This window comes from Ornithodoros turicata, chromosome 2 (genome assembly GCF_037126465.1).
Source record: "Ornithodoros turicata isolate Travis chromosome 2, ASM3712646v1, whole genome shotgun sequence".
In the NCBI taxonomy this organism is placed as follows: Eukaryota; Metazoa; Arthropoda; class Arachnida; order Ixodida; family Argasidae; genus Ornithodoros; species Ornithodoros turicata.
In genome coordinates this window covers 27,762,173-27,782,157 of record NC_088202.1, presented here as the reverse complement: position 1 = coordinate 27,782,157, position 19,985 = coordinate 27,762,173, and the positions used below count along the sequence as shown (strand labels likewise).

The window sequence follows — 19,985 nt, the reverse complement described above, 5'->3', positions numbered from 1 at the left end:
ACAATATACATGTAACATACAGCATACACATACAGATATACAGAAACTTGTCGGTTAATGATCATGAATTCGAAAATGACTCGATATGGGGTTTACTGTATTCAATCAAACTCTCAGAAAAAAGGAGACAACGTGCATTAAATGGTGCTGGTTTACTTGTCACGCTGTCCTTTATAGTTATCCTCAGAAGGAAAGTACAGGGGTTAGAGAAAATGGTGGAAACACGTGAAGATTTCAGAGGGCAATCAGCAATAACTACTTCAGTCAGTACTTAAAACACTGCTGTTTCTTCTTATTATGTGTATTTCGTCCTCGCTCAAAGCATACGGAAGTCCTAAAACATGTGGCGATGCGAGATCTGGCAGACCCCCAAAATGGACGACGATCTGGAGTTTGTTTTGTGCGAATAATCTCTGAGCGGGACTGCAATGTTCGTGATGCTCTGTAGAAAACAACTGTATGGGGTAATACATTGGGATTCGGGGTAGCAGTGTGTCGACAAAGAGGGACAGCAACAATAACTGTAGGTACGGTGATGATGTCAATTTGGTTCTAAGGAGTTGTTTTCATGCAAAGCCACTGCATGAGAGTTGATAGCTGCACTTAATACACACCAACACAATGCATTTCGACAGAAATGACGACAATATCATTACAAATTTAACAGTCATCGGGAAGTTGGATTTGCGAAATCTCTCATCATGAAAAAGAATGCTAGAGCTGACATAAACTACTACAAGGGGTATACAAAACAAGGGGTAAACAAAATTCCCCTTACAGCCAGCACGTCACGTGATGTAAACATTACGCAGCCACCATTATCAGCTTTGAAAAGAAATCCAAGGAACAGCTTCCTTCTGTTTTCCTCTAAGAAGTAAAGTGAGCGTATATATCCTTTGGGAAAAAATGCCACAACAGTCTAAAAAAAGCACTGACTGGGGGCCTCAGAGGGAATCCCTATGCAAAAAAATTGTTTCATATAGTACAGCGACAAAGTCTGTGTGATTTCATGTCTGTTTCCATAATTTGGTCCAACCCCTGTATGTGGCATGAAAGACTGAGTACTCTCTGATGTTATTTCTAACACATGCTTGTCATTTAATACGCACAGACATGTGAGTGAGCCACACAGCAGCGCAAGGCATTTGTTCATACCTCTCATGGTGATACATCTGTTTTCAGTGGTGCTCTTAACCTCGACAAAATTAAGTCCACTGCTGTGGAAAGTGGACAGCACACTACGACATACTTGATATACTTCCACATAGAGAACAACATCGCGAATACATGTGCACGCTACATGTCCATGTGGGCAAGTGGCAATGATGCTTTGTACACGACCATAAACACCATCATTTTCAACAAAAGAATTTACCCTTCGTGACCTGTCAAGCTCGGCGGTACATATGGTAAATACACCAAAACTCATCTTTTTGTAATGAATGCCATTTGATCTATTTACACCCTTACCATAGAAAATAACACCACCATTTTGTACAAATTTTCGTTTCAAATAATATCCTTTGTACAGGCCTCTGAATACTTCTTTAAGATCCTTGTTACTTTTTTGGGAAGCATTCCAAAGTCTTGGAAGGGCTTGGATGAGGCAAAATTTCTCAATAATTTGCCTTTCGGTGTACCTAGTCCCTTTCACCAGTTTTCCAAGTGAACCATTCATAGATTCAAATGAAAACATTGAATATGCCCACAAGGGTCCCCACTCTTTTACGGTATCAACAAGGTGCAGTAGTAAGTGAGAGTTATAGGTCATATGTTTTCTACCATATAGCTCCTCGTAGCCCTTCAGAAAGTTTAGCATGTCAACCTTGATCCTACTTAAGTTTTCAAGAGAGACGCAGGGGCCTAACAGATAATGCATCATCTCAACAAATGACATCCAGTGGTCGTAGTATTTCGGTGGGATGTAACCCTGTAACACGTGTGGTGAATAAAAAAGCAACCAATTTCGCCATTCAGACGACTTCCAGTACTGGATGTCTTTGAGAGATCTCGGCAGTCGTGACATCTCCCAAACAGGACATAGACTCAGCAGCAGCTTATCAACCGTGTCAAGGTTATGACGTATACGAAAGCTACGACAAGTTTTTGACTTCATCCAAAAAAGTGTCGTAGCTTTCACAAAGCCGGAGCAAACGGCATGCATGTAATCAACTACAAAGCCGGAACAAAACGTGAAGTAAGTCAGGAGTGTGAGGACGCTTGTTCCTTTCACTCCACAACTTACATTCTTCGGTTTTGTTCTGGCTTTGTGGGCATGCTTAAGGAATGACTCATGTGCACGTAGTTTTGGTACAGATGATGGGACGGGGTAAACTCTACAATGTCGATTCCCTTTGGCAATGACTTCACCTGGCAACTCACACCAGTTACAGCCACGTTTTCCATTGAATTGAGTCATGCCCATAAGTTCACATCGTGCCACACTGTCTACTGTGCACGGTCCAGGGAAAACCTTTGTGGTCCTCCTGTGGCCATTGGAATCTTCCCATGTCACACCAGCTGCAGAAAGTGTGTTCATCGTTTGTACAAATGGTAGCAAAAAAGTGTTCATTGGTGGCTTTCTAGGGCCAAACCATAGCCCAACAAGAAGTAGTTTCTTGGCCCTGTCTTTATATGGTAGCTCATTGATTTGAGCCAGAAGGGGCCAAATCCCCACGCCACTACTTTCGAAAAGTGGTACACCGTCGGTATTGAAAGTCAAACTGACATCATCTGGTCCAATGGGTAGCTTCCTGTAACCAATGCTATTGGTGATATTTGTTATGTCGTATGAGACAGATGTTTGAACAGGCATGAGATCAGTCACTTTCAAAATGTCGCATATCTGTGCAGCTATATCCAGGAAAAAGAAATAGGATGATGACTTCACAAGATCCTGTACTTGAAGCTCAGTTTTGCATTTCTTGCACAGCACATCAGTCACTTCTTCTAGTGTTCCAATGTGAGAGTAGCAGCTGCTACAATAGAAATGTCTGCTCCTCTTGACATCGGTGTTGCCAAAATGTTTGAAGAAAGTGTACTTGGTAGTTGGAAACTCTGTTCCTCGTGGCAAATGGGCTTCAACCAGCTTTAGAAGGCTTTCCGTAGCCTCTTTTGAATCTTCATGACGTAGAATGTGACCCAGAATCAGAAGCATACTTTCTGCCTTTGTGATCCGTGAGCCAGAATAGAGCACTTGACCCTATACATGGAAAATAAAAAAACACAGTGTCAATAACAAGTACAGATTTTCATGCAAATGCATATTTGCATACAGGTTACGGGACTTTTAGTGTCTAGTGGACTTTTACTGCCTAAAACTGCCAGCAAGTTGGTAGGGAAGTACAAAAGAAAGGTGATACGGGTTGATGGAGAACAAGTCAGTTCTGATGAACTATGCAACTTTGTGATGAGAGGTAGGTTTATTTCAAATACGCCAATAATAAAGTTTTCAGAGACAAACTGTTCGGATTGAATATCAACATGTATACTTATATCAAAAGGGAACTGCATTTGTTTTCTTTCTTTTTTTTCTTTTGTTGTGAGGTTAAATTATTTAAAGTTAAGACAGATATAAAAATACTAGGTTTTTAACTACTCCCACCATTGAAGTTAGTAACTGTCAAACAAAAGCATCAGTAATGTCTTACCAGGTCAGAGTATTTATCTGGTAGAACATCTGCACCATCAGAGGTAGAGTTATCTGAAGAGTTAGGGCAACTGTAGCTGTGTGGGCTGTTCCACCCGCTGCCGGCTGGAGAGCGTATTAATTCCTCCTCGGCATCGGAATCGTCACAATCGGGATCAGGGATGCTTTCACTACGCCCCGGACCTGGTTCAGAGTTTATGGGCATTTCCTCGTCAGCAGTATTGTACACTGGATTCGTAGGGAACGCTTCAGCTGTGAAATTAGAGCACCCCTGTATGTCGTGCTCAGTGTCTATGTTCCGCGGTGGAGATGGCGGATTTCCATTAGAAGCGGCGCTTTTTTCTTTTAATCGATGTCGAGAACGGGCCGGCACGTTGCACGTGAGGTCCCAGAGATATCGACCATACTTCTTTTTCGGCTCCATGTCTCCTACTGAGGCATATGTGGAAGAACGAAGTCAAAACGAGACCAAGAAGCAAGAGTGTGCGGACGGGGTGCACATCCCAGGACGGCTCTGTCATCCAACACACAAATATATGTGTCGTTCTGAACTTGCTGTCGTTCTGTGCTGCATTATTAAGATTGAACGAAACGGATGGACGTCTTGCACTGAAGCTTGCACCAAGTGGATTGACTTGAGGCTGCAGCGCTATAGCCTATTACTAGAGGAGAGGGCTGATTGGTCAGTGTTCATTATTTAATCCTGCACCGCAACAAATATAAAAAAATGCTTTGTTGTCAAAGTAAATGGTTCAGTTTCAGATTCCGCCTAAAATATAAGTATTGCCACAAGGCGGCTCTGCCAATTTTTAGGTCAACACAAGCACGAATCCAAGCCTAGCCATGTTGTCTGTCAGACTTTCAAAACAAGGCGCCATAGACCACGCTATTCCGTCATTCCGGTTTGTTCACATCACATCAACAGAATGACGCATATACTTGTGTGTTGGACAACAGAGCCTTCTTGGGATGTGTACCCCGTCCGTACACTAGTGGACACAAAGGTAGGAGTGCGTCTCCTCAGTGAAGAAGGAGCAATCACAGAACTGCGGCATACGATGCTGGAAGTGAACTGGAAGACAGGGGAGCCGCCCGCGTTAGCCGAGCTGTTGGATTGTGGTAAGTGTTGAACCCAGTATACTTATGTACCACCTTGTTAGACTGCTGGAACTAATTTTTATGTTCCCTGTTGTGACGGTATTACAGGCACGGAAAAGGCCATGGAACGAAAACGAACAAAATTGGCCAGAAATGGCCGCCATCAGTCCTCCCGCATTGAAGAGGTGCTTCCAGCGGAGGAACTGGCCACAAAGAGACACAAGGTATACTAATCTCTCTGCTGCATGACTTCCAGAAGTAGCGGGTGTTTCACTTCACGCTATATTTGTCACGTGGGTTCACTGACGGCTTCAAGCAGTTATGGACATTATTCATAATAACTAAATTACTTTTAGTGCAGTTGGATTGTAAGTGCCGCTGCCCAATAAAAGTGATTGGTATTGGATGGCTAATTTTTTATATTTTTGTAATAAACTACAGTAGTTGACGTACGCATCAAACGGGCTTGTTTGCTAGACTGCGAGCGAAAATTCGTGCATTTTAGACGCCAGAAGATCAAAAAGGCCATCTTTGTCGTATTCTTCATTAAAAACCTTACTCTTAATTCTTACCTGCTATCTCATCTAGTCATATAGTCTCAAGGTCTTCTCATTTGCGATGAGTGTGTCATAGCTGCATTGTTCCATATTTACTTGGAAATGTAATTGCAAATGCAGTTGATACTATTTTGTTGTGGCTTAAAGCTAGATGTAGCTTAAATTATTTACTAATTCTGTACCTGAAAAAGTCTAGGTGTGGGCAAACCAGAAAACGACACACTGACAAGCTGAGATTGTGTCGTCTCATGTCTGAATTTAGTCCTTTTCAGTTATGAAATTCTTCGACCACTGCGTCTGCACCATTTATTTGATTATGCTGATTAGAAGCCGTTTCTGCAGGTCACAGGTGGATGTGGTTGCCCTGCTGAACAGCGAGTAGCAGAACTGGAGGACAAGGTCAACACCTTAGAGAAACGTTTGGAAATATCTGAGAACAACTATGGTAAGGTTTTCCTGTTTATTGAAGCTGAAGTGTCCTGTTATTAAATTCATTCTGCAACCCTGCCTGTGGTTGATGAATGTAAACAAAAGCACGTGATTAATCTGATTTTTGTGGTATGCTATGTAAATTTGTGGAGCAAACCGTGATAAGGTAAATGGGCATTGGCAAAGATTCCACAGAAGTGTAAATATAGTGTACAAGATGGACATGGTTGATAATATGATATCTGGGTATTTGGGTGCTGCCACTCATAATCTTTTGCACTACACTACAAAAGCTGACGTTGTTGCAGCATATGCCATTGTGTCATTTAGTGAATGTTAGGCAAACCGCTGTATTTATGGCGATAGCAGTCATGTAGTTCCTGATCTTTTAGTAGTCACGGGCCCCTCATTGAATGAGCTGTCGTTCAGGGTCACCCATAGATTACAATATGACATACATGCACAGAAAAAACTCAAAGGGTACGTTATGTAAGCAGTTGCCTAAATTGAGTGTTACACACGGTGGTAACAATTGATGTTGAGAGACGCATAAGTTTGAATGGATTGCATATTGCTATCAGCGATGGCTGTGGAATCCAGAGTTTTACACGTAGGGTCAACAGTTATCGTTAGTAATTTGTTTCTCAATTCCTTATTTGTGTTAGCTTCTTCGTCCAAGTCCCAGCTTTGTGTTTCTCGATATGTTATTCCTGTCTTAACATGGGTAACAGAATCCAAGACTCCCCCCCCCCCCCAGTGACCATTTTGACCAGTGCCAAACAAATATATGTTCAGAGTTGTCACACTGTGACAGTTGGTTGGTTTCTTATCCTACTTTACCTTTTCTAGACTCATACTCAATGGTGAGGAAGTTAAGAAAGATAGTCTCCAAGATGGAAGCGTCCAGCAGCGTGGAGGCGGAAAAGGTAAAGCAGCTTTCATTGGAGCTCCTTAGGATAATTTGATATTGTGCTCTATAATCACAGTTGCTAGGGCTATTTCAAAAACAGGTTTTATGCACATAAAACTAAAAATAGATTGTGGCCAGCTGGTTAAGTGCAGGTTCCTCTGCCTACATAAAAGATGAGTAGTTTGCATCCTCATCTATGCACATGTGCCTGGAGCAACCATGCACCAGAAGTTCTACCTCTGATATTCCCATCCTGTTTGGATAACCTTGCAATGCAATAAGGCTAATTAAAGTAATGCAGCATTATTGGTACATAATAGGGATGTTGCAGGTAGTATAATTTTGGAAAATGACCTCAACAGAGGCAGTGGCAACTGCACAGACAAAGCTAAAAAGAGGTTCTGGAAGCTTATGTGATAGGACTTGTATGTGCATGAATGTGAATATGTGTGTTCAGTCAGTAGTGTTAAGGAGAGGAGTTATAGAAGGATGGTACTACCAGAACTGAATTTGTCTGGGGCTGCATTTTTCCTTTTCTTTTAATGAGGCGGTCGTGTGCTCCTCCCCCATCACACATTGGGGTGAAGTAAATACGGTATGTCAAAGCATGCAATGAACAAAATGAAGGGAAAAGTGGTGTCCTTTCATTTCGTGTTTTTTTAATGACATGAGGGACAGTTTTTCGTTCTGAACACTGCAGTGGTTTCGGGCCAAAGCAATCAGATGTCCCAATTGGGCCATCTTGTAGCTTTCATAATTAAAAAGTTAATTAGGACATCCCCTTAGGCCATTGCTCATGCCCTCGTAGCGCCTGTCAGCGTATACTATATCACGGTCAGTTCGGTCTAAAAAAATTATGTACCTATTTTTAAAAAATCCTGGAAGCTTAATTTTGAGCACATTGTATAAGTATTCTTATTTATGCAGGTGAACATTGGTGGAGGTGTTCTTGTAGAAAAAGCCGTCCTGAGCCGCCTCCACGCACACTGCAGGGGAGCACCTGCGAAGTTTGCAAGGAACTTGCTTCGCAATATTTTCAGCCCTGAGGAACTCAGGGATAGGTCCCTGTTTGGCAGGGGCAGCAATGCCAAGAAGGATGCCCCAGTGAAAGAGGCGCTCGACCCAGTGCGGGTTAATGCCGTCATTGGTATGTACTAACATGAATCTTATTCCTTAGAACAGTGGTTCAAGGCAAGGGTTTTGTAAGCGTTTTGCTGGGTTCGACACACATACATACATACTTTCGATCATTTGTGAGTCTGACATGAGGAGATAGAAATGCTCAATCTGTTTCAACGCTACTCTGCAACTAACTTTTATACGTAACAGTGTCTAGGTTCCACGCTTTTTGTTTTAAATTTTTGGGCAGATTCAGTGTGTTTTTTGGTGTTTAAATACTTTCATGAAATATGTTTTTATGTGTTTTTCCTGTCGTGCCCACGGTTTACCCTGCAGTTATTGGCGAATGAAAAAATAATCTAATTCCAAGTGTGTCTCAGCGCAGCCTTAAAATTGATGAAAAAAGAATCCCTTGTGTCACGTCACTTTATTGGTAATAGGCCACATGGGAGGAACATAAAAATGAAAAAAAAAAAACGAAACGAATACAAGACTACTCGTTTCATTAAATGTAATATATGCGGCGGTCAATACCCCAATTTATTTTTCCAATAAAAGCACAGAACCCTGTACATGAGATAACATTGAGAGCCAATGGGGTTGGGTATTGTATCTCAAGTTTCATGTAGGCAAATTTTTGCTTGTGTGTTTGCGGGGGCAAAGGAGGATTAACAGTCCTATGCACATGAATCATGGTAACTAGATCATTTGCATTTCCTTCGTATATTCTACATCATTAGCATATTGAGCTGTGAGTTTGCTCAAGCTGATATGTTGGATTGATATAAGAAGTGCATTATTAAGTTGCAAATTAGGATGGGTGCATATGGGGTGTCAAACTCACTGTGTCAAAAATTATTTCAAAAGTGACAGTTAACGCCAGAAATTTGTTAGACTAACACCATAATGTTCCTCATAGTTCAAAATTCAATAAGCCCAACTTTCACCGTAAAAAGTTTGTTAGATGTCGAGGAACTGAGTTTTGGAAGGTCAGAGCTGTGCGACAATAAGAGCAATGTGACGTCACTCCGAAACATTATATCATTCTCCACCTTCCATACTGATGCTCCCTGCCTTATAGCGCTCTTCACTTCATTCCCTCACGTCTCTGGGCTCCACACTGGCATTCGTTCTTGTCAGAGTGACATTTTCTCTGGTTTCCATAGAGAGAATTCTGCCACATCCTCAACGTCTGTCGTCTGCTCCTTTGATTATTCAGTCTAATTACATAAAGGTGACATTAGTTATTATCAGATGGGTGGTGGGACCTGTTTGGCTTTAGAGTGTCATCCCAAACACTTTGTGTCTGATGGTCAAGCATTTTGAAGATTTATACAGCTTTGTGGAAGGTCCAGTTGTTACACATTGCTGCATGCTTTTTTAATTGCATACTGTGATGTTCTTAGTGCCACGAGTGTTATTGAACGCTTGATTTTTTTTTCTCTTTACAGGTTATGTGTGCGGTAACTTTGACACCAGCACAATACAGATAAAGAACAGTTTATCGTCAATGTTATCGCGTGAAATAAAGTAAATATATTTCTGCAATGTATTACACTGCTGTTCTCCATGTGCTTACGAATTGCGCCAGGCCGTGCCATGGCAGGCTCCCTGTACGTAGGGTGATTCTCATTAGGGACCAACAAGGAACACATTAGGTATACATTAGGTTCAACATGCTCAAAGTCATCACGAACTCAACAGAAATTTTGATGTGAAAACTAATCAGACACACGGTGGCCAATATTCTATTGAAACTCAGTATAAACTCATTAGAGAAAATCAATAGAATGTCTGATGAGTGTGATGTGATAATTCAATGACATTTAATCAGACACTCAATAAATTTTTTTATAAGGGCGTATATCAGTGTTCAGAGTACGTTTGAGTGTGTGTGGTGCAGTGTCACAATGAATAATAGAAAGTACATTTTCGGAGCTTGTTATCGTCCCCCGGATTATGACATATTATTTATTGAGAACTTATATGACACCCTCACTACCATCAAAGCACGATTCCCAACATCACCAATAATATTGCTTGGCGATTTTAATTACCCGTCCATTGTTTGGACTAGTGAACAACCACATTGTATACCTGTCTCCTCACAATGTCAAGCTTTTATTGATCTTTGTGCGTTATTTAATCTCACTCAAGTAGTAACTAAACCCACACGAGTTACTACGGGATCTGCCAACATTCTCGACCTTATTCTTACAACTAACCCAGAGGAAATCAACCCAATATCATTTCTACCTGGTTTGAGTGACCACTATACACTGCACTTCTATATTAACGTTAGTGTCGCCCGTGTATCCAAGAAACGAAAAGTTATATTTAACTATAAGAAAGCTAATTTTGATGCCATAAATCGTGAATTGTGTATCTCATTACTCAATTGTGTGCTCATTACTGGATGTATTAGTTGAGAATTTCGAGATGCGTACTGTTCAAGTTAATTGGGATATTTTCACTCGCGCAATAACAGACCTTACGCGAAAATACATACCTACCAGTGTCGTACCAGCTGATCCTAAATCCCCATGGTATACCACAGCTCTGAAGCGTTTATCGAATAAAAAGAAACGCTTGTATCACTCAGCAAAGTGTTATGGCACCACGGTCAGATGGCAAGCTTATCAGGCTGCTGCAGAAGCTTATTCTGAAGCTGTCAGAAACGCAAAAAGCTATTTCCTAAATACCACACTTCCTAACATCATTTCTAATAATCCAAGAAAATTTTGGAACATCGTATCAAACAAAAATGCAGAGGATGCAACGTTAGTGAGTGCCGATGGCGCTCCAATCCCACCTGAAAGGTGCGCTTCCCTGTTGAACGAAGTGTTTATGTCCAATTTTTCCTCTGCCGCTTGTTCGTCTGCACCAACCGTTGAACCATTCAATTTCCTTCCAATGTCACCTATATCAGTAAATCCATCTGGAGTCGCAAAAGTAATTAACAGTTTAAAGTCATCATGCTCTTCTGGATTTGATAATGTTAATAGTAGATTCCTCAAAGAAACGGTAAACTATTCCTCAATTTTTCTAAGTATGCTGTTTCAGCAGTCATTGGACCGTGGAACCCTACCCGATGATTGGAAGATTGCGAAGGTAGTTCCACTTTACAAATCTGGTGATAAGTTTAATCCTATTAACTACCGGCCTATCTCCCTCACAAGCATAACATGTAAGTTATTAGAACACATAATACTTTCTGAACTTGCTAGTTTTCTTGACTCTAATTCATTGTTTTCACCTGCAAAACACGGATTTCGGAAGTCATACTCATGTGAAACACAGCTTTTTTCACTTACTCATTCTTTACACGCCATCCTTGACCGTCGTTCTCAAGCAGATTGTATCTTTTTAGACTTTGCTAAAGCATTTGACAAAATTAACCACCAACTTCTTCTAATTAAGCTCAAAATGTTAAATATTGATAACAAGCTATTAACTTGGACTGAATATTTTCTTCTCAACCGCTCTCAGTTTGTCTCGCGATGTGGCTTTCACTCCAGCTTAACACCTGTGCAATCTGGTGTACCCCAGGGATCCGTGCTTGGTCCCCTTCTTTTTCTAATTTATTAACGACATGCCTAACAGCATAAAGTCCTCTATCCAGTTATTCGCTGACGACTGCGTCATCTTTCGGGAAATATCTGACACTTCTGACACCATCCTCCTACAGTCCGACCTTAAGAGCGTTTCCGATTGGTGCAGCAAATGGCTGATGGTTCGGAACACTAATAAATGCAAAGTCATGCGAATCTCACGTACTAATTCAACTCCGCATAAGTATGTACTAAACAACGCAACCTTATCAACTGTTCAATCTTATAAGTACCTCGGTGTGCATATAACCGCTGACCTTAGTTGGAGGTGCCATGTGGACTACGTCACTCGTAAGTCTTACCGTTCACTAGGTTATTTGCGGCGTAATTTCTCAAAGGCCCCTGCCAATATTAAGCTAACTATGTACAAGACTTTAATTCGTTCGAAACTGGAATATGCATCAGCCATTTGGGATCCTAGTTCATCCACACTAACCTCTGCCATTGAAATGATACAAAACCATTCTACACGTTTTATACTATCAAACTACCATCGCACTAGCAGCATCACATCAATGAAAGAATCTCTGGGTTTGCCGCCACTTCAGATACGCAGAAAAATATCTCGGCTCTGTCTCTTTCATAAAATTTATCAGCACACCGAATTGAGTACACAATTTATCACTCGCCCCTTTTACATCTCGTCCCGGAATGATCATTGTTGCAAAGTTCACATTCCTTCATGTAACACTAATTCTTACTTTCATTCTTTCTTCTCGCATACGGCAACTGAGTGGAACCACCTTCCACGTAACATAGTTCAGATAACTAACCCAGATTCATTTCGTAAAGCAGTCTCTCAGCTCCTGTTGTTATAATGTTTTTCTTTGTTATAGTATTGTTATTTCCTACTATTTCTTATATGTGTAGTTTCGTGTATTATTTTGCCTCACTCCCCTCTGTAATGCAATTGCGCTTGAGGGTAATAAAATGAAATGAAATGAAATAGAGAATTTTACTTTAAGGCCATACATCAATTTTTTAGCTCATAACGTGGTAAAACGCAAACTCCACACTAAAGGGAGCTCGACGCACTTTTCGGGTGAAAGGTGGGTGAGGTACGTATGTACATTATTTAAAGCACGCATGCCACGAAACACCTCTCGTCAAGATGCTGCATTAATCCACCGAATGCGCCTCGGTGTGGCCTTTACAGCTCAGTGACGTTACCGCATGAGACAAGTTGACTCTCCCACCTGCTGCCATTGTGGTGCTCTTGAGGATCTGGAGCACTTTCTTCTTCATTGCCCCCACTACCAACCTTCCCGAACCGCACTCTCCGAGTCTCTTAGTCAGCTGGACTCTTGTCCCTTCTTCCTAGCGAAATTGCTTGGTCCCTGGCCCAATCCAGCCCAGCAACGATCTGCGCTAAACGCTCTTTTGACATTTCTGGACACCGTCGGACTTCGATCGTTATTGTGAAGCGGCTCATTATTTTATTCCCCACATCCCCACCAGCAATGGGGTAGAGTATCGCCTCTGGCGATGAACCTCCCCACCCTTCCTCTGAAAATAAAGTTGAGAATTTAATCGAATGGATTGATATTTTCTGTATACACTATAACGTAATGCGAATTCTCTATGTCGTGGATATTAAAAGTTACGAATATTTTTCGAACGAAATTTACTACAAACTCGAAGAAAGGGTCTCCCGCGTCCCCGAAGACGTTTCGGCAACACGCCGGGCCACGTTTCCCCAACCCCGTACCGAAGGCGATTCGGCGGCCGACACGTTAACGCGGTACCGCACGCGAGCGTGTTGATTTTTTTTTAAACGGGTTCGTCGACGCGTTTCTGTTGTTTACGTGGTGGCTAGGAGTTGCAGGTTTGGCACTCTATTAATGCTAGCTGTTGATTGTGATGCTTCTTATGCTTATGCTATTCACTTAATAAGAAATTGATTAATTAGAAGTTGCGTATTGTTGGAATAATCGACTCATCTTCCCTATTGCGCTCGAAACGTTCATAACTGTCACAAAACGGGCGTACGCCTCCCGTCTTCAACAAATCAGTGCAGATATTATTAGAGCTGGTTGTTGGCTAGGAGCGTGCAATGGGGTGAAGTTCATTTTTTTACATATTTTCTGTGTTGGATTCATAAAACAAAGTAAGTTTTGTAGTGTCTCTCAGAATGAAAATTGTATGGTGTTCGATTAGATGAAGTCAAGAGGATGATTTTATGATAGTTAAAATGATAGATTATTCTCCTCTGTTGTTTCTTCTTTCTGTTGTTTCTTCTGTATATCTTCTTTGATTAAATGTTGTGCTATAGATTTCATTTCCTCTTGTGTTCGTGTCGTTTGTGTCGTTCGTGTCCCATGCAGGGAAGGATAACGGACGTATTTTGGTTACCGTTTCCATTTTCGTTACTGCTATATTTTCGTTTCCGTTATCTGTTTCTGATACCGGCCTTTCAACTTTGTTTCTGTTTCGTTTCCGTTACTGTTTCCGGCAATGGAACGGTTGTTACAGAGCTGCGGGAGGACAGCCCGTCCGGCTCTACCAGCACCCTGTTTTGCCCAAGTGCTGCTTCGGTGTCACGCGCACACACTACGCAAGTAATTTTACGTCGTTGGGATGCGCACATCTTGCAAGATAAAAATAAATATGTATGTAGGAACATGTTTTCAGTCTTCAGTCACTCGGAGTCCAGCAACTCAAGACGGGCGTAACTTTCATCCAATGTCTCATTCATAAGCGGACACTCTCAATAGTAAATAATACTGCCATGGCCACAGTGAAAAAAAAAAAAAGTACAAGATCAGTAACTAAAAATCATAGGCTGGCATCCTCGTGCTATGGTGGAGTATAGTCATGAGTTGATGTCATGGAGTTATGAGGACTGGGGCGTGGTAAGTGAGGGATGCACCCTCAAGATCCAATTTGCGCCATGTTGCCATGCTCTCGTGTAGTATTTATAGCATTACAGGGAATGGAGTCATCAAAATACAAAAGCAAAAAAACAGGAATGGCCATTACTCGAATTCAATACCGGACGATAAATTCGTTTCCGTTTCTGTTTCCGGTAATAGAGGACCGTGGTATGCGTTTCCGTGTTCGTTATCGTTACCATCTCCAATTTCGGTACGATACCGTTTCTGTTTCCGTTACCATTACCGTTACCCTTCCCTGGTCCCATGATCTTCCAGGGTCTCTGCAGTTCACAATTAATTACATACATCTATCGCCACTTGTAGTTATAATCCTCTGAGATTCTCTTTCAGATTGTTGTTGCTATAATTCAAGTATGATTGTTGACATTAAATGTCTCTTTTTCAGATTATCAGGTGCGGCCACAATACTGTACATATTATTGAATGCGAATGTAGTTTCATATTATAATTATAAGTGATCTTTCAGGTCATTGGTGCGGGGTGGGGGATATGTTTAATAGAGTGAAAGAAAAAAAACGGAAATGTCAGCCAGGCTATTGCCAGCTTGCCTTCCGAAAAAGAAACTGAAAAATAAACGAAAAGAAAGAAAAAGAGAGGAACTGAGACTAAACAAAAGAAATAAAGGAAAGGAAAAAATGAAAGAAAAACAGGAACGCAGTGCAGTGCAGTACAGGCATGAAAGAAAGTTGCAAGAATGTCCAGTCAGAGGGCAGACGCAAGGCCCGAGTCTTTTAACAAGCGGAACAGGGCTGTGGTGAGGGCCCACTGGGTTGGTGTGGGGCTCCGTAAGTGAACAATTGGTAAGCAATGTGATGAATGTTGATTTTATGTTTTCTTTCAGAATTTAAGGACTGGATATAGCGAATAAATTATGTATATTATTTACATAGTGCCCGGTGTTTTTATTTCTTCTGTTACAGGTCGTGAAGGTTTTTCGGCTGGGTTTTCTCCTTCACCTGATTGACATCACAATTGGCACCACTATTGGCATTACAATTCCCAGCACTACCAGCTTTACAATTGGCAATAGAATTGGCATTAATAAATATATTTTCAATTGTACTTTTGTGTATGGCTAACCTTTGCATGTCTATACTTGCATGTAAACCGCACACCTGTTGTATCCGGAAAAAAAATGTGAGTGAAGTCGGCCGAGGTAGGAAAATGGCGAGAGGTCGGCACCTGCTGAAATATAGTCTACGATAAGCGCCCGCGCAGTCCTCCCCCACCGATAAGCGCGCCGACAATCCTCCGCAGCACGCGCCGCACGGGAAAAAATACGCGAAGAACTCAGGGGTCAACGGCACAGGGTGCAGGGGTCCAGGTTGCGAACTGACCACCCCTAGAGTTCGCCATGACTAAGTACTACTTACGCTCCCGACACGAATCACTGCTCTGACTTCAACCTCGATTGATATTATACTAACGAATGCTATTACGAAAACCTGTTTTGGCAGGCACTATAATGACTGATGTCAGTGATCACTTACCGGTATATATAATATGTAACATAAAAGTACATAGAGAGAATGTAAACAAAACAATAGTTATACAACCTATTACGGATGAATCCCTGACTTTGTTTAGACAAGATATTATTTCTGTAAACTAGGATCCAGTGTTTAATGAAGATGACGTTAACCGCTGCTATTCACTTCTTAGTGAAAAGTTCATAAGTATCTATAAAAGACATTTTCCTTTTGTTAAAAGAACAATATCAAAACAAAATTAGAAAGCCTTGGATAACCCCAGATTTGCGTAGCATGATAAAAGAGAAAACCCCGATGTTTCATGACTTCCTTCAAACCCATGAAAGCGAAAAACTACAAAAATTTCGTCGTTTCCGGAGTAAAGTTACTTCTACTCTAAGAAAGGCAAAGACTGATTACTACTTGCAAAAATTCAACGAGGGGTCGAAACGCAGTGATCTAGTGTGGAAAACCCTAAATGATATTTTAAATATAAAGCGCCACGAACAATGCGATAACATTGAGCTTAATGGCAGGACTCTGTCTGGTGAAGAAATGGCTAATCAGTTTAATGAACTCTTTGTGAATTTAATTACGGAAAGTCCAACGAAAGGCGCAAATGATTTCTTAAAAAATTGCGTTAATGAATCGATTTTTCTGTATCCGACAGATGCTATGGAAATAACCAGTATACAGGGTGTCCACGCTATGTGTGAACAGATTTTTAAAAAATATATCAATCACTCTTTCCGAGATGAAATCAATGGCGATATAGCATATGCTCAAGGGCACTCCCTAGGGGGGCATTAACAGACTCCTAAGGCAATGTCTTAATTAACTTTCAATATTAACTTTTTAATTATAAAAGCTACGAAGTTGCTCCAATGAGAACATCTGATCTCTCCGGTCCCCAGATACCAAAACCGTTTTCAGAACAAAAATCCGTTCGGTAGATCGTCCGCAAAAAAATTCGTGAAGGAACGCCATTTTTTTCTTTATTTGGTTTATTGCGCATCTTCGAAGAAGCGGCTTTCCTTTACCTCCAGTGTGAGAGAGTGAAAGAGCACAGTGCCGCCTCATGCGTCGAAGATTAGCTTTAACTTGCGGAAACAAAACAAAAACACAAATCTATCGGGTGACTCTATCGCGACTGCCCTTATCTTGGGCTGCATTTTCTGTTTTCTTTTAATCTTTTTCCAGGACGCAAGAGGCGATAGTGTGCTCTTTCATCCTCTTGTATTGGGGGCGAAGGAAAGACGCGTCTCTAGAGATGCGCAATGAATAAAATAAAGAAAAAAATGGCGTTCCTTCACGAATTTTTTGCGGACGATCTATCGAACGGATTTTTGTTCTGAAAACGGCTTTGGTATATGCTGACCGAAGAGATCAGATGTTCTCATTGGAGCAACTTCGTAGCTTTTACAGTTAAAAAGTTAATTATTGAAAGTTAATTAAGACATTGCCTTAGGAGTCTGTTAATGCCCCCCAAGGGAGCGCCCTTCAGCATATGCTATATTGCAATTGATTTCATCTCGGAAAAAGTGATTGATATATTTTTTAAAAATCTGTTCACACTTTGCGTGGACACCCTGTATATGCATTATTCAACAATTCGAAAAGCTGTGATATTGCTGGTCTTCAAATACGGCCCATCTAACATGTTATAGATGTAATAGCTCCAATTCTCGCCTTCATTTATAATTTGTCATTGCAGAGTGGCATTTTCCCTACAGAGTTGAAAAAGGCTAAAGTTTCAATAATCCATAAAAGCGGCAATAAGAATGAATTATCAAATTACCGTCTAATATCAGTCCTCCCAGTGTTTTCTAAAGGCCCGGAGAAAATAATATGCGTTCGCTAGACAAAATTTCTAGACCGACGTAATGTAATATTTGATCAGCAATATGGCTTCCGGAAAAACAGATCAACAGAAATAGCCTTACTGAAACTAAAAGAAATAATCAATAGAAATTTTGAGACAAAGAGCCTAACCCTAGCTGCCTTTGTAGATTTCCGAAAAACATTCGACTGCATGAATCATAATGTATTGGCCACACACACACACACACACATAGAGATACAATGATGAGATGGGGCTGATTCCGGCCAGCAGGCTGGGCGCTGCCCTAGTGCCACTTGTACGTGATGAGAGATGATGATGGAGATGATAAGGGGTCCGGTAATCAAAGCAGGGTGGAGAGGCCTGTTGATGACAGGAAGTCCCAAAGGTGACGCAGACCTTGGCGTGTATGAGCGGGACTGGACCATGGGCCCAGCACCTTGCCTGTGGTAAATGGGCGATGATCGATCGCATGCAGTTCGTGCTGCAAGATTGCTCCCGCTGGTAGTCCGGGCAGTCCATAAGTAGGTGGTGTAGGTCTGCACGCACACTGCACGCTGCACAAAGGTCCGAGGGCGCACGGCCAAAACGCTGCCTCATAACTGGTGTAAATGCAACATTCAGCCGCATGCGGTGAAGAAGGGATGCGTAGTGTCGCGGAAGGCGATGAGGAAGCGACAGTGAAAGAGAAGGATCCACCGCGTGGAGCAGAGAGTAGGGTGTAATGTCATGCAGCCACTGTGATCTTGTCTTGTCTGTAGAGAGAGCACGGACGAGGGCCTGACGATCACATTTGGGCAAGATGATAGAGTGGGCTGAAGCTATATGATGGTGACGCAGGGCCGCCCGGCCGGCCTCTTCATTGCCGGGTACGCCGACATGACCAGGTACCCACTGTAATACTATGCAGTGGCCCAGGTGGCAGGTGGCCAAAAAACTAGACTGGTACGGCATTCGTTGTATTCCACTAAACCTAATAGTATTATACCTAAGCTTGCGTGAGCAGGCAGTTGTAATAAATAACATCCCCTCTAATCTCGCCTGTGTCAAATCAGGGGTTCCACAAGGCAGCATATTAGGCCCTTTACTCTTTAATATATACATTAATGGCATAGTGAACATTCTTCCAATAACTAATGGCACTTCCAGATTGGATATTATTATATTCGCAGACGATGCAACATTACTTTTTTCCGGGCAATCAATAACAGAAATTGAAGCATTAGCAAATAACGTCTTGCAGAATTTGAAGACGTGGTCGGATTGTAATTCATTGCGTATCAACACAACTAAAACCAAAACAATGCTTTTTCGCACGAAAAATAAAGTTCTTAGTGATAACGTTACACTCTGCTATCATAATAAAAAGCTCGAGACAGTATCTTCCTTTAAAACTTTAGGGGTAATATTTTCAGACAATGTAAGTTGGAACATGCACGTAAAATACACTACACGGACACTAGCTGGCGTAAATGGAATATTAAATAGGTATCGTTATTTCTTACCAGAAAACGTAAAATTCCAGATATATAATTCCTTATTTTTCTCGAGATATAACTATTGCTTCTTAGCTTGGGGTACAACTACTGCTGGAAATTAAATTAAATGCAAGCGGCACAAAAGAGAGCCCTGAGAGTGGTTGCTAGTATCGGTTCTTGTTTACGTAATATAGAGTTATTTCAATATTAAACTGTCATTCCTATATCCAACTTCTATAAGTACAGACTAACACTGATGCACTCAGCATGTACTGGTAATAATAACGTAAGCTTCTTAAAATTATGTAACTTAAATAAACGAGTATCTAATTATTCATTTCGTAATTAGGAGTGGTGTACACCTTTGTGTACAACGAACTACGGTAAACAATCACTACAATATACGTCTGCTTCAATTTTTAATCAATATGTTAGAATTACACCGGATCCTTTATTAATGACAAAAAAGAACCTCACTAGCTTCCATTATAAACATAGATTAATAGCTTTATCTTCATTGTATTTAATTTTGTTACCTTGTTTGTTATTTTGTAATCTGCTCATTTGTATATAGTTATTTTTTATTGTTACTGTCATTTTGTGCTGCTGCTGTACGACGTACATTGGGATGGGAGCCTTAGTCAACCCTCCTCGGCTTTTTGCTTCCCCCTCCAACCGAAAGGAAAATAAATACTAAAAGAATGCAGTGCTCCTGAACGTTGGGATAATCGCTCGTGAAGAACTATCTACGAAGAACTTGAAACACCTTTCAAATTTTCAGTGTCTCATTTGGAACGGCAGGTCATTTGTTTCTGTTGGTGTGTCAAGTGAAGGCTTTAATTGATGAATTGTATACAAGAATGCCTAATAACTATACGGCTCAGCGGTTTTTTTTCTATACTTTTTACGCTACGGTACTTTGTTATAATTG

General features: G+C 41.2%; 1 protein-coding gene across 1 annotated transcript; it reads right to left on the bottom strand.

Annotated features, from left to right (window-relative positions):
• Positions 1–919: 919 nt before the first annotated feature.
• Positions 920–4,293, bottom strand: LOC135384453 (uncharacterized). Its single transcript, XM_064613654.1, has 3 exons — positions 3,651–4,293; positions 2,383–3,202; positions 920–957 (listed from the first exon to the last, which is right to left on the bottom strand). Exons 1-3 carry the CDS (start codon positions 4,071–4,073, stop codon positions 920–922), a joined length of 1,281 nt encoding a protein of 426 aa, XP_064469724.1. The 5' UTR covers positions 4,074–4,293.
• Between the last annotated feature and the right edge of the window lie 15,692 nt (positions 4,294–19,985).